Source organism: Frieseomelitta varia, unplaced genomic scaffold (assembly GCF_011392965.1).
Source record: "Frieseomelitta varia isolate USP_RPSP 00005682 unplaced genomic scaffold, Fvar_1.2 scaffold_462, whole genome shotgun sequence".
Classification (NCBI taxonomy): Eukaryota; Metazoa; Arthropoda; class Insecta; order Hymenoptera; family Apidae; genus Frieseomelitta; species Frieseomelitta varia.
The window spans coordinates 1,079,328-1,098,781 of NW_025110215.1; the positions used below are offsets into that span (position 1 = coordinate 1,079,328).

At 28.2% G+C, this 19,454-nt stretch overlaps 3 protein-coding genes across 6 annotated transcripts; 2 read left to right on the forward strand and 1 right to left on the reverse strand.

Moving 5' to 3' along the window:
* The first annotated feature begins 18 nt into the window (after positions 1 to 18).
* LOC122532634 (probable citrate synthase 2, mitochondrial) lies at positions 19 to 12,566 on the forward strand. Of its 3 annotated transcripts, XM_043661568.1 has the most exons (6): positions 19 to 71; positions 161 to 390; positions 939 to 940; positions 9,475 to 9,630; positions 10,285 to 11,208; positions 11,293 to 12,566. In XM_043661568.1, exons 1-6 carry the CDS (start codon positions 34 to 36, stop codon positions 11,560 to 11,562), a joined length of 1,620 nt encoding a protein of 539 aa, XP_043517503.1. In that variant the 5' UTR covers positions 19 to 33; the 3' UTR covers positions 11,563 to 12,566. The 3 variants fall into 3 exon arrangements, with proteins under 3 accessions (XP_043517503.1, XP_043517505.1, XP_043517506.1); XM_043661570.1 differs by lacking the exons at positions 19 to 71; positions 939 to 940 and having other exon boundaries at positions 230 to 390; XM_043661571.1 differs by lacking the exons at positions 19 to 71; positions 939 to 940 and having other exon boundaries at positions 239 to 390; positions 9,478 to 9,630.
* Positions 12,567 to 12,984: 418 nt separating this feature from the next.
* LOC122532633 (ADP-ribosylation factor-like protein 5B) lies at positions 12,985 to 16,915 on the reverse strand. Of its 2 annotated transcripts, none has more exons than XM_043661567.1 (4): positions 16,845 to 16,915; positions 15,761 to 15,950; positions 14,841 to 15,285; positions 12,985 to 14,759 (listed from the first exon to the last, which is right to left on the reverse strand). In XM_043661567.1, the coding sequence occupies exons 2-4, from the start codon at positions 15,804 to 15,806 to the stop codon at positions 14,711 to 14,713; spliced, it is 540 nt and encodes a 179-aa protein (XP_043517502.1). In that variant the 5' UTR covers positions 15,807 to 15,950; positions 16,845 to 16,915; the 3' UTR covers positions 12,985 to 14,710. The 2 variants fall into 2 exon arrangements, with proteins under 2 accessions (XP_043517502.1, XP_043517501.1); XM_043661566.1 differs by lacking the exon at positions 16,845 to 16,915 and adding an exon at positions 16,015 to 16,172.
* Positions 16,876 to 19,205, forward strand: LOC122532631 (6-phosphogluconate dehydrogenase, decarboxylating). The gene is made up of 5 exons (XM_043661565.1): positions 16,876 to 17,018; positions 17,342 to 17,565; positions 17,770 to 18,014; positions 18,120 to 18,745; positions 18,815 to 19,205. The coding sequence occupies exons 1-5, from the start codon at positions 17,008 to 17,010 to the stop codon at positions 19,155 to 19,157; spliced, it is 1,449 nt and encodes a 482-aa protein (XP_043517500.1). The 5' UTR covers positions 16,876 to 17,007; the 3' UTR covers positions 19,158 to 19,205.
* Positions 19,206 to 19,454: the final 249 nt, after the last annotated feature.

Here is a 19,454-nt window from a genome sequence, read left to right on the forward strand (position 1 = left end):
ATATTAAAATATTTAGTTTATTATACGAATGATATGGAATTAGGTCTATTAAAATTTATCATACATTTTAAGTAAATATTATTCTTTAATTTCTTTAAAATATTTACTAAGGATAATGATAAAAATAATTTTGATATTTCTTATAAACGCAACATGGCAGATTTGTAGATATAAATGATCCTTTGAGGACATCTGCTATTGTACGCATGCGCGCTAAAAATATTCGTGACGAACAAAGAAAGCAGTTAGTTGAGTTGGGCGCCAGAGCTCCGCGTGGTCAGTTAGATAGTTGGTGTGACGGTAACAAGAAAGAGGAAGGATCCATAAGCCAGGATATAAAGAAAAATGGCACTCTTCCGTTTCAGTTCAAAACGTTGTTTGGAATTCCAGGTGCGTGGTAAATGAACTTATCTAGAATTGATTGATCTTGGTATGCAATGTGATATTTGAATGATTCTTAAAGCTCTTCACGTTGTTCCGGTGCGAAATTCGAACGGCAAGCAGGTGTTTAACGTATATCATTATTTGTTGTAATAATAGAGGATTATTTTAAATAGATGATCATAAAAGAATAAATGTTTTTTTATTATTTAGCTCTTTCGAAGTGCTAGAACCTTGTGTACCTTTAAAAGCTAAAACGCTACAGTTCTGGATATCAAGTAGGCGTTCTATCGACCGATAGCCTAGTAACTATACAATCAAAACTGTCGGTATATAAATTCGCAGATTTATAGTAAGTCGTCTATGTTAATTATATTCAAGCCAGATATTAGATCATGTTTGTTGATTGGACAGATGAAATACCAGCTGTGAAAAGTTTATATTCGCAGGTATTCCGACGTATTGAACGTATGTTTGGAACACCTTTGTGAAGGTTCCAACAATGCACATGATTTTGGCACAATATCTATAATATGAGAGTATCTTATTGAATCGAGAAGTTGCATTGAATAGTAATACGAAATATTATGAAGATCGTAGAACAAATATATATATTAATCAAGTGTTTAAAAATATACGTTGAATTAGATATCGAATGATATAGGTTTTACCTAACCGACAGAACTTGGCATTAATTTAGACAAGGTTGATAGCAGTTACGTAATAAATTTTTAGAAGATATATAATTATTGCATACTATTTATCGTAAGTTACATATCGAACTTATTAATTGATCTATGATTGTAATAAACAATTTTTAAATAATACGCATAAAAATGGAATAAATTAAATATTTTGGTTATTGTTTTCTATTTCGAACATTTATTAATGAATGTATCAACGTGAAATGTCAAGCACTTCAAGTGACCGTGTATTAATTTACAATAGAATTGTATATAAATACTTGTAAAATGCATGAGTAAAATTTTTTTTCCAAATGACTTTAGTTCCGGTTAACCAAAATTCGAAGTTTTTCGTGATCGTATGTCTGATCAGAAACAATGCAAGATACATATTAGCTTCATAAAAATTAATATAAAAGTTAAAAGCTTAGTTTAAAGAAAATTAAAAGTATCAATTTATTTTTGTTGATTTATCTTTGACTTATTACGATAGCATAAATACTGTAACCAAATTTAAATCTTTTAAATCTTTAACCAAAATGCTTTCAAATCGAACTCTATGGCGACAAATTCATTTATAGATCGAAACATGACATAACGTGCATGCAAAATATTTAGGAATCTCTTACGTCCATACACATATCCATTGAGGAATGCACAGCATTATAATTTCGTAAGGTAGAATAATTTTAGAACAAATTCGAGGTCAAAATCTGTTTTGTCCTCTTGATCCATATTGTTCATGACCTGTTCCTGACGAACACCTGCTTACCGATTGAACTTCGAACAAGTCATGTAGCTTTAACCCAAAATATTTAAGTTAATCTTTCTTACTTACTCATGTGTAGCAGATGATACATTCAATTTTAATTCTTCTTAATTTTTCTCTTCCGGTTTTAATTCATGTATTATGATAACTTAACTAATATTAATGATGAAAATACTTAATGTATTATATGTTAGTGCTTTATATTTTATACAGAAAAATAGATATATCAAAATTGATACAATTGATTTAAATAAAAATATTATTAAAAATTAATTGTTTAATTTTTGTCTAAATCATAAACTTGATTAGTAAGATTTAATGAATAGCTTAGCACAAAATGTACATGTATCCATTAACTTTTAGCAGATTTAGAAACTCCTCGCTCATCTTATAGATGGCTCGTCGATTACCTAATATCATAGATATATGAACGTGACCTTTAGATCACGTAACATGCTGCACCAAAACTATCTCTTTCTTTACTTTCTTTTACACGATGTAAAATCGATGTAAATTATTAATATTTATTATCGACCAATTCAATTTGTCTATATCCTAATATGGCAAAAATTTAAGTTCGAACTTAGAGAATCTATCAGTAATAAGATTGTAATTATAAATTAATAAAAAAAATGTTCGATTTCATTGAACTTTATACATTTTAGTTGTTTCCTTCTAAATTCTTATAATTTAATCAAAATGAATTGTCTTAACAGAAAGATATTATAAGAGATATCAAAAGTTTAAGTCAAACGTATAGTTAGTGGCAAGACGATTGAATATCAGGGTTAATGCAGATTGGATCATACATGACACTCTCCTCTGTCATGTCATTTTAGCGCCATTTAACGATTATATGGCGCAAAATCAATTAGATAATGGTAACTTACGGGCCGGGTATGTTCCACTCAGTGGTGCTCTTTAAATATTTGTTAAATATGCAATCAAAGATAACGAAGTGATAAGTGATATGAATTTCTTGTGAATGTTGCAAACAAATAATTAAATAAAATGTTAATATATCTTGATACGATCAAGATTAATTTATGTGTAAATTATGATAGCAAATATTAAAAATACTTTTAACGATAAAATTCCGTCAATATTTTACTTTCTTATGTACTACATACATAGGTGGTAAAACATAGCTTCAAGTAACCTTGAAGCATTCTTAATGCTTCGATCTATTGATTAGTCACTGTAAAATTCTTGAAATATTTCCTAAATTTATTTGTATATTATAAATGTATAAACTACTTGGTATAAGCTAAAATGCATAATTATTTAAATTGTTTTTCTTAAATTTAAAAAAAAATATAATCTCGCGATTACTGGTATTATAAAATGATACAATTAGATATTTATCAATTCTGATAAATAATTGCCAAGATAATGTCGTGTGATATTCCTGTTTTTTTTTTTTTTTTTTATTAAAAAAATTTAATCACAAAGCTCGGTTCAATTTAATTTATCAGTAATGTAATGCTCAGTCTAATTTCGGAGATTTCTTCATATCAACTTGTGCATTGCTTAAGAACGGATTCAAGTTTGTGAGAAAATTGAAATTCCTAGGCAGATACTCGCCTGTAATGAGGATAAGCGCAGTAAAGAAAGGAGAACTTGTTCTCGTCGAGGATACGATTAAGTTACCCTACTTTCGATCGAGAGAACAAATAAGGTCAGAGATCTTCATTTTACTGAAATGTGCAAAAAATGGTGCGAAAATTTTCCTTAGAACAAATTACCTTTTTTGTATGTAAAAGCTAAATCGAATATGGATTAACTTTCTTCAAGATAAATTATCGCCTGTATGTTTGTATGAAAACGAGTAGGAGGAAAATTCATATGACGTCATTGCGATTTTGAAAAACCCGAACTTAGGAGATAACCACAATTAATATCTCGACATATAATACATGTAGCGATATTGAAATGGAAATAAAAAAAATTTATAGATTCACGATTCTATTGTTTTGTCTGATTAAATTAATAATAAACATCGATAGAGCAATTAATTTATGTGTAAATTATGATAGCAATTAATTTATTCGAGTTTAGACGAGACTAAGATAAACTTATAATAACTCTTCTTTAAAAACATATCAATAAGAGACAATAATTATAATAATAATGTGATGTAATTAATGAGATATAATTGCATATCATACAATTATATACCGTTGTCGTCTGCACTTAAAATTTTTACTGTGCTTTAAAACAACTATTTTTACAAAAACGTTTGACCTTCGTGTTTCTTGAAATTGTTTTTAGCAATAGATAAACTGTACATTTTAACTTTTACAATCTTTACGATTGAGTCATAATCGGCAGTCATATATAATTGCTGATTAATTGCAAGTTAATGATGTTATACAATCATTATCTTTCTTCTAATAAAAAATTTATATCAAGTCGTATAATAATGATTTTAGGAGATTAAGATAAATAATTGAATGGCTTGCGTTTGTGTGCATATCAACGAAAGGAATTTCCTGAAAGAAATCGTGGAAGGAATCGTGTTTTATACGTCAGCATCTATTGCGTGCATGCATCATTAGAAAGAATTAAAATTTAAAATGATTATTGGTCACAATACTGCAAACCGAATAGCGTGCGACGTATGAGGTATTGACGTCAAATGTGTGAATATTGTGAACATATGGGATGATAATCATAATCGCAGATCTGAAATTTTATCGACCATTTTGTCTCCTTGTTCTTTTCATTCTTTCAATTATATTTAAAATCGCATGTCGCATATAATCAGATGACGTACAAATATCACGAATACGTAACACGTAAGATATTTATACAGTTTGGAAATCTTATCAGATTGTTTATTTACCCATAATGTATAGTAATAAATTTATTGTCAGGTTATTTAATTATACCTTGCTCCAAGGACCTAATCTTTGTTGCAAATTTGATTAGAAACGCATAATTAACATCATATTCAAAATTGTTATATATTGTTGAGAAACAATTACAATTTAGCATCATTGTTATTGCACGTAATAATATTATATAAAAAGAAAAAGCATGAAAAATCTTATAAATTAATTCGTCCTTATTGTTATTTAATTATCTCGTACGAGTTGAATATATCTTGACATGAACGATCAATCAAATCAGTCGTGTTATAAACGTGTTTCAGGTTGCGAATCAATTTCTTCGATCGACCTACACATTTATTTAAAGGATATCAACGAGTAAAAATAAATCGATCTTTTCGTAAATGTCTTACACATAAATGTTCAGAGAAGATAATTAAATGATTCTAATAGTATATCGTATGATTGAAATTTTTATATGTATTATCGTATCGTTTCATATAGTCGTGTAAAATTTATACATATTATATATAACTAAAGAAATATTCATGCAATTTCATTCATTCATGTAATTTCGATTTTTAGTTTCGATGCTATATTAAGGGTAAAACGAAATGTTATGCAATAGTACGGAAAAAATTTATAATGCATTACGATGTTAAACATAATGTTAGATATAAGCTTAACAAGCCATCTGTCTGTGCCATTATAATATTTAATTAAAAAATTTTTATCTTTCATATCAGTACTCACCTAGACTGTTCAGGCTTTTACCTGATTTAATAAAAGATCTGACTCGGATATTTTCTCTACAAAAAAATTTAAACATTATCGTGATTAGTAGATTAAACGGTATTCTAATTATTCAATAAAGTAGATTTTGTATTCATTCGAAATTGGTATAGGAAGAAAAATATAAAAGTAAGTTAGTAATTCAACTGAATAAGTTACTTAATGATCTAAAGTTAGTTGCAAATTAATAATTCAGCTGAACAAGTATTGAATATTATTTATTCAGGAATTGATATACAAACGTAATCATTCAGTAATTACGAGATAATCGCGAGCAGGGAGTTTCATGTTGAACTTTGTTCATTCATAGGCAGCTAATTACAAATTTAATAAATTTTTTAAAATATTTTTTCACGTATGAATTGTAAAGAAAAAAAGAAACATTGTAAAAATGAAATGACTTGCGACTCAAATCAATTTATAAATGCCATAAGATGAATCGAAAATTCATCATTTATGGTAAAAGTTAACATTTTGAAATTCAGATTTTTTTGATCCATATCTTGATTCTATATCTTATCTTGGTAAAAGTTAACATTTTGAAATTCAGATTTTTTTGATCCATATCTTGATTCTATATCTTATCTTTCTTTTGACTCTCCTTGGCAGTGAAAGTTTCGATTATAATTATTTATTACAATTTCTAAGGAGGAAAGATACAATTGTTTGACCAAAATTTATCATGAACTCATTATTAAAAAACTTCAAATTTTTCTGACAACGAGATAAGGTGACAATTATATTCTATGATTCCAAATCACACATACATATTTCTTCAGAAACAGTATTTTATTTTATTATTTGTACTATATATATTTATAAATACAGTAGAATTAAAGATGAATACGAATTGACATTATGAAATTTTAATATTATTTTAATTTGATGAATTGATGATGGCGAAGAAATTAAATCAATGTAGGTTAACTTATCGATCTGATTCATGATACGTGCAAAACGATAAAAATAAAAGTCAGTGTCAATCTATTCAATTAGTATTTCGTTACATCGTTGTGGTTACCATTTGATATCCGTCTTACATTACGTACTAAGTATATTATTACTTGCAGTTGAAGCAACAAATACTTGGAATGTAACGAACTTAAACTCGAATGCACCGATGCAAAACGCATATATTGAATAGTAATTGATTTATCTCAACGTCAAAAACTGATAAGTATGCATAGTACTTAGATAATTATTTTTGTTCAGAACTAATTATCAAAAGAAAATTATATGTTTAAACTCTTTTATTACATTTTTAAATAATTAGTGTCTAAAAATTATTGAAATATTGCGAAGAAATAACGAACTAAAAATTGTATTTTGGATCTTATAAAACATCCTTATGAACAGAAGAGTATGTTCTTGAACCTCAAATGTCGAATTGGTGTCCAAATTAATTCATCAAATTGTAACATTTCCTGTGACACTTTGAATTTCAAAAAAAAATCAAGTCCAAGAACATACACACGTAATCATGTTTGTAACAATGAATCGTGTTCCAAAGGACACCTACCTTTTTTGCATCCAATTTTCTTATCATATATGCATTATGTAGCATAGGTTATAGAACACGTGGAACTATTATTTTTAGTCAGTATTTGAAACTCTGGCCTGTATCCAGACGAAACATTTTGTCATGTATTTAATAATGTTCTAGGTGAACTTTTACGTTCATAAGTACAATACGTTAAAAAGGAACGTATGTACATTGTAATCTTACAATACAACATCGAGCTATTCTCTTTCATAACAGATTTAAAATTAATCATTCGTTAAATATACACTTCGTACATTCACTTTCTACAGCTTTCTGCGAGCCAATGATTGTGCTTTTACAAATGAAATTGTTAGATCACAACTTATGTAACAGATTCAACTTCCGTGTTATAATTAAACGATACTTTGGAGTTACTATTTTCGTTTAAACAATCATTATTCGTATATAATTGGAAGATATAATGTGTCTCGATGCATGTGTACATATGTAGACAGCTACATATGCAGTGATATGCACATGTGCAGTGATCTTATAAGATGAATGACAAATTTAATAGAAAGGCCAAGGTCATTGGCGATTCCTATTCAACAGTATATATGCAGTACATTGAAGATGGTCTCATCTGGAGTGTGATATAATCATATATTACATACTGCGCTTGTATAGGAATACTAATCAAAAAGACACCCAATAGTCTATCACTGTCAAATAGGATCACATCTTTAGATTACAAGTTTAATATAAAAGTTTTTCAACAACTTGCTGATTCACCTTATAATAGGATCATTTTATAATGAGAAGTTCTAATAATTATTCTCATTACTTTTAGAATTTTATTTTCTTGTATATTGCGATCAACTTAGAAGAATAATACTACTGAAACAAATTGGAACATTTAATCAATAATTTGATAAAATGGATGAATGATTTTAAAAATTTATCGCAATGAATAAACTGTATTTTTAAAAGTGGTGTAATAACGTGACGAAGAAACGTTTACACGGGGCAAATATAAAAATCGATTTTGCTTTTGGAATCGGACAATCGAAGTTCAGTAAATATCAAAATTTACAAATCTCCACTAGATGCTCTGCTTTACCTTCTCATCGTGATTTCACCTCGGCCTAATTTCTCATTCACATTGCAAAATGCGGTCGTGAATCGATGTTTGCTCCCCGAGCTTTCAGTCTGCATTTACCGCTATCTAGAGATTTCTACGCTAGTCTGCTGCAGACAATGATTCCTCGTGCTCGAAGAATGCTCGGAAACGTTCGGAAAAGATAGGAAAATAAAAAATATCTGATACTCTAAAAATACACATGAGAAAAAAAATAAGGGCATATGACATAATTATCGACGTAATCATGACACGCGCTTCTGAAATGCTTTTTTTTTTTTTTGTCACGCCAAAAACTCGAATGGTTAATTGCTATCGCGTAAAGAGATTTATCGGTATCTATTAACTGTGTTAGTTCAAAATAAAAATGTGCGTGTAAGAAATAAAAAAAAAAAAAAAAAAAAAAACGAAGAAGACAGAGGAATAATAGAAATTAAATGTGAGAAAGAAATATTATCAAGTATCGATTATGAAATTCAGTATTATACTTTGTAAGCCGTAGGTTCTTTTAATTTTACGTTTACGTATGCGTACGCATTGATAATGAACTTTAATGCGAGACCTTGTTACCTCCAGCGTGGCTTAATTTATTAGAATTGTTGTGAACTCTTTTACAAACACAAAGTAATGGCCATATCATTTACTCGAAATTGTAGATTTTTGTGATTTTAACATCGTGTTCATGTATGCATGAAGGAAAATATTCCAAACGTTTTGTAATATTAACAAAAATTTAAATCATTTTGTTTTATCATATTATTTTCGACGATTTTATTTTATAAATTTATTCAAGATAAAAAGTACAAAAATATTATTCAATTCACATTTCAAAAAAAAATTTCTCTGTAGACGATGTTTCTATAATAAATGTCAGTTTTAAAATGATCACGATATGTGCACAGAAGTTAGTTTTTTCATGTATTTCCTTAATCGACCAAATATGTCATTATATATGGCTGTCTTTTTTTTACGTAATCCAGTAGTTGTTCATGATTGTTCGTTGACGTAACGTCTACTCGTAAAATTTTATCCGTAATGAGAATTTGATTACATGTCAAGTTCAGTGTGGAAAATCGTCCCATAAAACGAAAGAAATATGTTGTCAAATTGCATGATATTATTATCAATATAAACACCTAAAAGCAGAAAATATTTTAACGAATTAATTCATGTAATGAAGATTTAACCACATCTATCAATGTGAGAAAAATTATTCCAAAAAAAAAACTACGTCGTCAAATTGCTTGTAGTTATTATCAACAATTTAGTTTTACATAAATGAAAAAACAATGACAAAAATTAAATTTTTTTTGCGACATATAGACATTGATAGATTTAAAAAAATATAGTTATCAGAATATAACTGCGATAATTAATTTCTTCTTTTGCTTTTACAGAAAAAAACTTCGATCGTATTCACAAGATCATTGAGCGATGCTTCTACTGACCTGAAAAAGGTTCTGGCTGAAAAAATTCCAAAGGAACAGGAGCGTATCAAGGCGTTCCGTAAAGCAAATGGATCCACCAAAGTTGGAGAAGTTACCGTGGATATGGTATGCATTTGCTCGTTGTGCAATTTTGACTACATCGTCCTTTCATGTTAAACATCTGATGATGAATAAATTATCGAACGTAGTAGCAATGTTATTGCAACAGTAATACATACACGCGTCACGCGATAAACGTGATTACGTGTTAAATACCAAGCCACGTGGAGAACGTTAAATCTTACTATAAAACATAGTACAATTTTTTTTTATAATAGCGATAAATGTTTTATAGATAGATGATAAGGACCAAGGAATCAGCGCAAATGCCGCGTGCTTATTATGTGATCGTGATATAAACAGATCTTTAGGTTGTTGGAAAAATTTCTGGCCGTTTAAAATCCTAGAACCAGAACTTTCAAATTTCATATCCCATGAGCTGTGTATTCCTTGAATATCACATTTTCTGAAAATGAAATAAAATTCTTTGTATTTAACGATTTACTAATTTATATTTGATAACTTAATGAGTTCTAATTCCTTTTTCTTCTCTCTCTCTCTCTCTCTCCATTCTTATATGTAAAATTAAAGTAACATTCAAATCAGTTCAAAATGTGCTTCTTACAGTTGTTACATTGGAAATTAATGTCAATGAACTAGTTTCTCCTTTTTTATTCTATCTTTTTACACTTGATGTTGATAACCTTTGTTACTTTTCAGATGTACGGTGGTATGCGTGGAATTAAAGCACTTATATGGGAACCGTCAGTCCTGGATCCTGAAGAAGGTATTAGATTCCGAGGAAAATCGATTCCAGAGTGTCAGAAACTTCTACCAAAAGCTAAGGGCGGTGAAGAACCACTTCCGGAAGGTTTATTCTGGCTTTTGATTACCGGCGACATTCCCACTGAGGCTCAAGTTAAAGCAATTTCTCAAGAATGGGCTAGCAGAAGCGCATTACCTGATCATGTGGTCAAAACTCTAAACAGCTTGCCCAAATCGATTCATCCCATGACTCAATTCTCTGCCGCCATCACTCTTCTAAATAGTGAGAGTGAATTCGTAAAAGCATACACGGGAGGCATACACAAGTCCAAATATTGGGAACCCGCTTACGAAGATACAATGAACTTGATCGCCAAATTACCCGTAGTAGCTGCTACAATATATCGAAACATCTACAAGGGTGGTAAAGGTGCAGGAAGCGTCGATGCGGGCAAAGATTGGTCTTGGAATTTCGCGAACTTGCTCGGTTATGATAACCCACAATTCACCGAACTTTTACGTTTATATCTGACAATTCACTCTGATCACGAAGGTGGTAATGTATCTGCACACACCACTCATTTGGTAGGTTCGGCATTGTCTGACCCATACCTGTCATTCGCCGCTGGAATGAACGGCTTAGCTGGTCCACTTCATGGTCTTGCAAATCAAGAAGTATTAATATGGTTAGAAAAGTTGCGCGAAAAGGTTGGAGACAGTCCCAGTGATGAACAATTGAAGGAGTTCATTTGGAACACGCTAAAAAGCGGTCAAGTCGTTCCTGGATACGGCCATGCCGTACTCAGAAAGACTGATCCTAGGTACACATGCCAGAGAGAATTTGCACTGAAACACTTACCGGATGACAAACTATTCAAGGTAAATTTATTCAATAACTTCTTTAATATTTATATCAAATTTCCGATTTATTCTTGATTAATGATTATATTCGTATATTTTTAGCTTGTTTCTCAAATATACAAAATAGTTCCGCCCGTTCTTACGGAAACTGGCAAAGTAAAGAACCCATGGCCAAATGTAGATGCCCATTCGGGAGTTCTATTACAATATTATGGAATGAAGGAGATGAATTATTACACCGTCCTGTTCGGAGTATCACGTGCTCTTGGTGTTTTAGCGTCTCTCGTCTGGTCCCGAGCTCTAGGTCTTCCGATAGAAAGGCCCAAATCTCTAAGCACTGATTTGCTTAAGAAACTTGTCGGTGCTAAATAAACATCCTTATTTATGAAGAATCAGAATCATTAAAATCTTTTAAGTTCGTATCATCATGACTTCAAAATTTTATCATAGAAAAAATTAATGCACAGAAAATTGAGCTCATTTCGAATTCATTTCAATATGACTTCAAGGAAGTCGGTTTAATTATTGAATCTTATTAAAAAGATGTGAGGTATTAAAATAATTATCTCATGTAATTATGTATTTTTTGAATGTAGATGTATTAAGTTTCGCAGTTTGTTATATTGCAAAAACTTCCGTTTTTAGTATTTTCATCTTTTAATAACATTCTTGTATTTTTTTCTGTTAATAACACAGATTTCATACAAATGAAATGAAGTTTTTGCGACATGAAATAAGCTACGAAAAATATGAATTTGTTCGTTATACGTAGTTTAACTGCCAAGCCTTTTAAAAAAATTGTAATACACGCATTAACAATAGATAAAATTTATTGTAAATATATTTGTCATTTTATGTTTAATAGTGACTTATATAGCAACAATTTCAAAAATAAAAGTGATACAATTCATTATAATACAAGTTAGTAAGTTATTAAAACATTTATTGGAAGAACTACGTGTGCATAGTGAAGATTTTTCAAATATTGTAAATTGAACAGACACTGCCAAAAGATATCAGATAATTCTTAGTAAATTACAATAATTATTTTTATCATTAGATGAAAAGATTATGATAATTAAAAAATGTTCTACCAGCAAGAATTTACAAAATAATAGTTCTTAGTAAATTGTGTAAAATAGAAAATAAATAGGGCTAAAATGTATAAAAAAATTTGCAGTGCTAGCGCACCAGTTGTTGGTTTTAGATTCTTTAAAAACACTAAAAGACACTATGCTCAATTACATCGAGCTATTTCGATTAATATAAATTAAAAAAGTAATGATCAGTGGTAAATCGACTAGTACGAGAATGAGTGAGTGTGTGCGATACTTTATTTATAACAAACGTGAAAATAAATAGATCTTCAAAAATTATATTTGACTCTTTCTTAAGTAAAAGACAAGATAATTAAAAATATGAAATACGTAAATATTTATTGATTAAAAGTGTCAAAAGCTTCAGTTAAAATCACACCCAAGTATAGTTATACATGTTAAACTATACATGTTTACTTATTACACATCTTTAATTATTAGATCTTTTATTCGTTGTTGAAATATTAAAAGGATAAATAATATATAGTAAAATACAATATAAGTTCAAAAGAATAAAATAAAAATATAAAAAATTTACTGTTCATTTATTGAAATTAATATAACGTATATATAATTTACCATAATCTTGTATCACTATACATAATTTTAATTAATAAAATTTAAAAATATAAAATTAAAATGTAGAAATAAAATTGATTAAAGAGGATAGGAAATTATATATTACAGTACGCGGTGCTTTGTTTACTTCTCATAAAAGAAAGTTTGATAAATTTATTTTACATTAATTTCAGTCCTTACGTTAATTAACAACCTTTTACGCGAACATTTCGTGCTTACTATATTAGTTAATTAACAAATAACGAATTCAAACAAGCATTTTTGAATCCAGTAATTTCTGAAATTTTGTTTCATTAAAATTTAACCATAGAAGAAGCTTAAAGGTAGACACATATATTTGATTTATTTGTGTAGTTTTAATAAAATAAAGCAATCTGTAACTTGTATTGTATTTCAAAATTTTTATATAATGAAAACTTTGTTAACGATAGTATATATTATAATGTCGTGCATCTGTAATAATAAGTATAGACAATTAATTGCTTAATTTCTCAATATGAGAAAATTGCTGTTTATTTTTATGAAATGTACGATCTCACTCTGGCTTTAGACGGCATTTGTCTTTTATATAATGATCTTAACAATTCCTAGAATCATCTTTTCCATGTTACTAATGTATGTGTTTTAAGTTTTATTAATTGTTAAATACTGGAGTATTTTGAACTACACAAGTGTTTACTACATTCATGGAGTAAATAAAATAAATGAGATAGTTGTTATTAATTGGATGGTTAAAGATTAATAATACTTAAAATAATTCATAATACGTCAAAACATGATAGATATTTTTACAATTGTATGAGTTTTATATGAAACAAATCTTTATGTTTCATATACAAATCAAATTAAATATTCCTGATAAACAACCATCTCACATATCACAGAGCAGTTTTCTGCTTCTAAATGTTTAGTTAGACTGGTTGAATAACTTGCTTTGAAATTCTTAAAGATGTTTGTAACATTAAGCTATAAGAAATATTTAAATTCTTATACAGAACGTTAAAAAATATGTGGTTTAATTGGTGCTAAATTGAAGTTGACTTTTTACAATTATTTACTATTAATGTGGAGTATAAAAAACTATGTACATAGGTATATTTTTGGAAACTGCACAGGCCAAATAATTATTCGTACATTAACTCAATAGAACAAATAAATAATCTATTTTTATAGTTATATAAACACAGGTGGACGGGATCAAGATTAAATTCTTTATATATTCTCACTTAAATACATTTAAATGCATGCAACTTTTATTACATTTGTTACTGAATCAAAAATAAAATTTGGTAGCATTGAGACTGCAATTTTAATATAGCATTTAATATAGCAATAAATAATCAGATGTGTTTGTAGACCATACATTACATTTGGCAGTCCTGCTGTAAAGTGTTTACAATATATATCTTCTTATACACAGATAAAAAAATTTTTTGCTATAGATACTTTTCTTAATGCAACAATATTTTCTATAAAAGACTCTGGATATTCTAAATTTTTCCATTTTCTTATAACATGATGTTTTAAATATATTTTACACAGAGAATAGTTAAAACATTATTTTAATTTTATATCATAATCATTTGCCATTATATTTTATATCACATTAATAGATAAGACAAAATTTACCCGTCCACCACTTGATACATTAAGTGTCTGCAGCAATAATGAATCAGTATATGCAGTTACACTTTAAGTTATGGAGCTAGTGTACCATTTGAAAAATGATCATTCATTCTTATATCATTTGTACAATCGTTAGAGTGGCACAGTAACTTACATTGAACATGTATTTTACAATTTAGATATCTTATTACATTCAAAATCAATCCTCATAATGTACGTCATGTCTTTTTTAAACGACCAACAATCCATTCAAGACCTTGATAAAGTCTAAAACATTACAAGACAAAAAAATTTATTACTTTCATAAATAACATTGTAATTCTAATTACAACTAAAGTTTTTTCTTACCCTTCTCCTGTAAGGGCACAGCAGCTTTGTATATGCCACTGATGTTTTTTAATAGAAGTTAAATCTAGTTGTCTAGAAATTTCAGCTGCTGTCATACTACCTTTTAAATCTTGTTTGTTAGCATAAACTAAGACATTGGCTTTACTTAATTCTTCATGATTTAGCATTGAGTATAATTCTTCTCTTATTACACCAAGTCTTTCTCTATCTGTACTATCTATAACCATAATAATAAACTCAGTATTAGTATAATACGTGGACCATGCGGCTCTCAGGCTTTGTTGTCCACCCAAATCCCACATTATGAAATGAATATTTTTCCAAACAACTTCTTCAACATTAGATCCAATAGTTGGTGATGTATGAACAACTTCATTCATTAGGAACTGGTACAATATGGTTGTTTTACCAGCATTATCTAAACCCACCATAACTATTTTATGTTCTGAAAGATAAAAAAATTTAATTATAGTAAAATAAGAATTTAAATGAGCCATATAATTATAAACTTTTACATATAAACTTCAAAAATTTGCTTTATAATGTGAAAGAAAAATATCTGGAACAAATATGTTAAACCATATTTAAAGACAGTAAAAATTTAAAGAATTTTTTAGAAAACATATTAATTATACCAATAAATAGAGCTATAGAGTTTATATTATTTGAATAAATTTATTATTACTTTTTTATCGATATTTGATTGCAAAATTGTCAAAAGAAATCTTAATATTTCATAAATCATTTTCATGTATAAATAAAAACATCATTAAAAATTAAAAAAATAAAACTAATAATTCTTGTTTACATTTAAGTTTTAATATTCTTCACATATTGTTAAATACAAATATATACGATGCTATGCACAAAGCAGTGCAATAAGTAACAATATTGTTATTACATTTGTATGTTGAATTTACCTTCATTGCCAAAAAGACTCCACAACTTTGCAAATAATAATCCCATATTGGTAAACCACTAAACCACTCGGTACTAATATGTATTTAATCGTGTTTCCGTGCAGTCTTTTTCTTCATAAAAAAGGTGTATTTAGTTTCAGAAATGGGACATCTCATTGTCAGAGGGTTATGTATATTTTTCTGTCAAGTCCTTTTCCAACATATTTGTGATAAATTTGTGTCATTATTGATACATTATAATAAGAAATATATACTTAAGAACTGTTGCAAACTGTTGAAAATACACTAAGGATAACCCAAAAGTGAAAGAAATATACGAAGACCTTCCCTAATCTAATCAAGCAAATCGCGACATGTTGCGTTTCCAATTAAAACATCCATACGTCTGATGTGTCCAATCATCGTGTAGCAATAACTGAAAGTGATGTCAGCTCTGTATATACATACAGTGATTGGAGCTAAAGAATTCTTAGTTAAACGCGCGTAAAACAAAAATCCATTTGAAACAAAACGCTTGCTATACAAGATTAAGATTATCTAACTGATTTTGCTGAATCATCATCTAACTCTTTTTTCAACAAAATAAGGAAACGAGTAACTGAACAAAGTTCACGTACATAATTACGAAGATTTTAAATATTTAAGTAGTAATAATAAAATAACTAATAAATATTAATATTATTAACCACGATATTTATTAAAATGAACCACAGTATTAAAAATTGTAATCGATATAATAGAAACATTGATTTGAAACTGTTAATAAAAGCAATTTTATTATAAGAAAATATAAATCAAACTTTAATATCTTGATACTTCATAAAAAAAATTACGTTTCTTTATATTTCGTAAAAAGCGTTACAAAATCAGATTAATCTAATTTTTTCTTCTGTATTATAATATAAATGTTTTTTCCACTAATATACTATTTTTATAAAGGCTAAGTTTTTATAATTATTAAATAATAAAACGACAAGTTTTTTGTAATTTTCTATCATTTTAATTATCGTTTAATATTACATTATAGTAATAATGATTAAATTATGAAACTTTAGTGGCCACAGTTTGTTAACTTTATGCTGACCTTGGTGTGCACTGCGATTGGCTTACGAAACGTCGGCTGATGTCGAATCTACTCCAGTGTCCAGTATGAATGTTCATTCTTGATCTTCGTGGTAAATCGACCACTTGTTGCTCTTTGATATAAAATCGAATCACGTATTATTTTGAAGAAAAAAATAACTAACATGAGTAAACCGTGAGTATTTCCTATATTATTTTTGATAAATTATGAATATAAATTTATAAAAAAATTTAAATAATTATTTTTAGTAAGTTCCGATAATGTGGTTTATGTAATCACTTTTATTCAAGTTCATTTTAATAAACAATTAATCGATGAAATTTAAAGAAGTAAGAAACATAGATAATATAAATGTTATATTGAAATCAATTTAGAAAATATCTTTTTATTTATATGTATTGTAATAAATATAGATTATATAATGTAAAATAATATAGTGTAAAATATGCAACTTTAAGTAATTCCTATTATAATAAAAAACATATTTTTGTTTATAGAGTTGCTGATATTGCCCTTATTGGACTGGCTGTTATGGGCCAGAATTTGATTCTAAATATGAATGATCATGGATTTGTTGTGTGCGCTTATAATCGTACAACGGATAAAGTTAAATCCTTTTTAGAAAATGAAGCAAAAGGCACAAAAATTATTGGTGCATATACATTGAAAGAAATGGTAGACAAATTAAAATCACCAAAAAGAGTAATGCTTTTGGTAAAAGGTAAATTTCATTTATAAATTGTGAGTTTAAGAACAAAAATTTAAACCTCTAATGAACTATTATTTGCTATGATCTTTAAAAGTTTAAAATATTATTTAAAAGTTTTTAAATAGCATTTAAATTAATTGGTAATAACAAAATTTATTCATTTTTCTACATATCTAAAATAATTAAAATATTTATAATAATATATTATGTTTAAAGCTGGTGCAGCTGTTGATGCATTTATACAACAATTAGTACCCTTATTGTCTCCTGGAGATATTATCATTGATGGTGGTAATTCTGAATATCAAGATACTGATAGACGAACCAAAGAATTAGAAAAAAAAGGAATTTTATTTGTTGGTAGTGGTGTTAGTGGAGGTGAAGATGGTGCTAGATATGGACCATCTTTGATGCCAGGTGGAAATCCCAAAGCTTGGCCGCATATTAAACAAATCTTCCAGGTGACTTTTTAAAATATTAAAATATATTTATTTAAAAATTTAGTTTATAATTAATAAATTCAATTAGTTAAATATACATTAATAATAAAATATTTTCTTTTTTAGTCAATCTGTGCAAAAGTCAATGGAGAACCATGTTGCGATTGGGTTGGAGAAACAGGTGCAGGTCATTTTGTAAAAATGGTACACAATGGTATTGAGTATGGTGATATGCAACTTATTTGCGAAGCATATCACATTATGAGAAATGGTTTAAAACTTAATGCAGAAGAGATGAGTCAAACCTTTGATGATTGGAATAAAGGAGAACTTGATTCATTTTTGATTGAAATCACTAGAGATATTCTTAAATATAAAGATGAGAAAGGATATTTATTAGAGCGAATTAGGGATACAGCTGGTCAAAAAGGAACTGGCAAATGGACAGCTATCGCAGCGTTAGATTATGGAGTACCTGTAACTCTAATAGGAGAATCAGTCTTTGCTAGGTGTCTTTCTGCTTTACAAAGTGAAAGAGTAGAAGCAAGCGCAGTGTTAAAAGGGCCCGATGCTACATATCAAGGCGATAAAAAACAATTCCTAGAACATTTAAAAAAAGCTCTCTATGCCTCCAAAATTATTTCCTATGCACAAGGATTTATGTTATTAAGAGAGGCTGCCAAAATTTTCAATTGGAATTTGAATTATGGTGGAATAGCTCTTATGTGGAGAGGAGGATGTATTATAAGAAGGTATCTAAATTTTTATTGAAATTTAATATTCTTAAATAATAATTTTTATTAAAATTTTATTACTTTCAGTGCATTTTTGGGAAATATAAAAATAGCATTTGAAAAGAATCAAAAACTTTCCAATTTATTATTGGATGATTTCTTTGCTAATGCAATGAAGGAATGTCAAGCTAGTGCTAGGGTAGTAGTATCTACAGCTGTAACATTAGGCATACCAACTCCTGCACTATCAACAGCTTTAGCCTTCTATGATGGTTATAGAACTGCTCGACTTCCAGCAAATTTACTTCAAGCTCAGCGGGATTATTTTGGTGCTCACACTTATGAATTACTTGGTCAAGAAGGAAAGTTTGTCCATACTAATTGGACTGGACATGGTGGAAATGTATCTGCATCTACATACGATGTATAATTGTCAATATAGTTTTATGGCAATAAAATGTAAATACATACAGATAAAGTTAATGTTTATAAATTAATGGTTGATAAATTTAATAGTGGTTGTGTGAAAATGTTGAAATGTTTTGTTTAAAAAGTTATAAATTTATTAAAAAAATTGTTATATTTATCTTTATGTGAAAATTATTTACTTTTCCTTAACTAAATTAACTAATATGTTAAATAAAGTTATTGTTTATTTTTTATCTTTTTAATTTTGTATAATAAATAACTTTATTAAAGCATACATATGTACATAAATGCGTTTGAA

Coding starts and splice junctions, on each gene's coding strand:
- LOC122532634 (XM_043661568.1), top strand. CDS start 34: ATGGAATTAGGTCTATTAAAATTTATCATACATTTTAA. Junction 72..160: donor AAATTTATCATACATTTTAA/GTAAATATTATT, acceptor GCAACATGGCAG/ATTTGTAGATATAAATGATC. Junction 11,209..11,292: donor CGGATGACAAACTATTCAAG/GTAAATTTATTC, acceptor GTATATTTTTAG/CTTGTTTCTCAAATATACAA.
- LOC122532633 (XM_043661567.1), bottom strand. CDS start 15,806: ATGGGATTATTATTTGCAAAGTTGTGGAGTCTTTTTGGCAATGAAG. Junction 15,286..15,760: donor GAGTCTTTTTGGCAATGAAG/GTAAATTCAACA, acceptor TTTATCTTTCAG/AACATAAAATAGTTATGGTG. Junction 14,760..14,840: donor TGTGCCCTTACAGGAGAAGG/GTAAGAAAAAAC, acceptor GTAATGTTTTAG/ACTTTATCAAGGTCTTGAAT.
- LOC122532631 (XM_043661565.1), top strand. Junction 17,566..17,769: donor AGTAATGCTTTTGGTAAAAG/GTAAATTTCATT, acceptor TTATGTTTAAAG/CTGGTGCAGCTGTTGATGCA. Junction 18,746..18,814: donor GGAGGATGTATTATAAGAAG/GTATCTAAATTT, acceptor TATTACTTTCAG/TGCATTTTTGGGAAATATAA.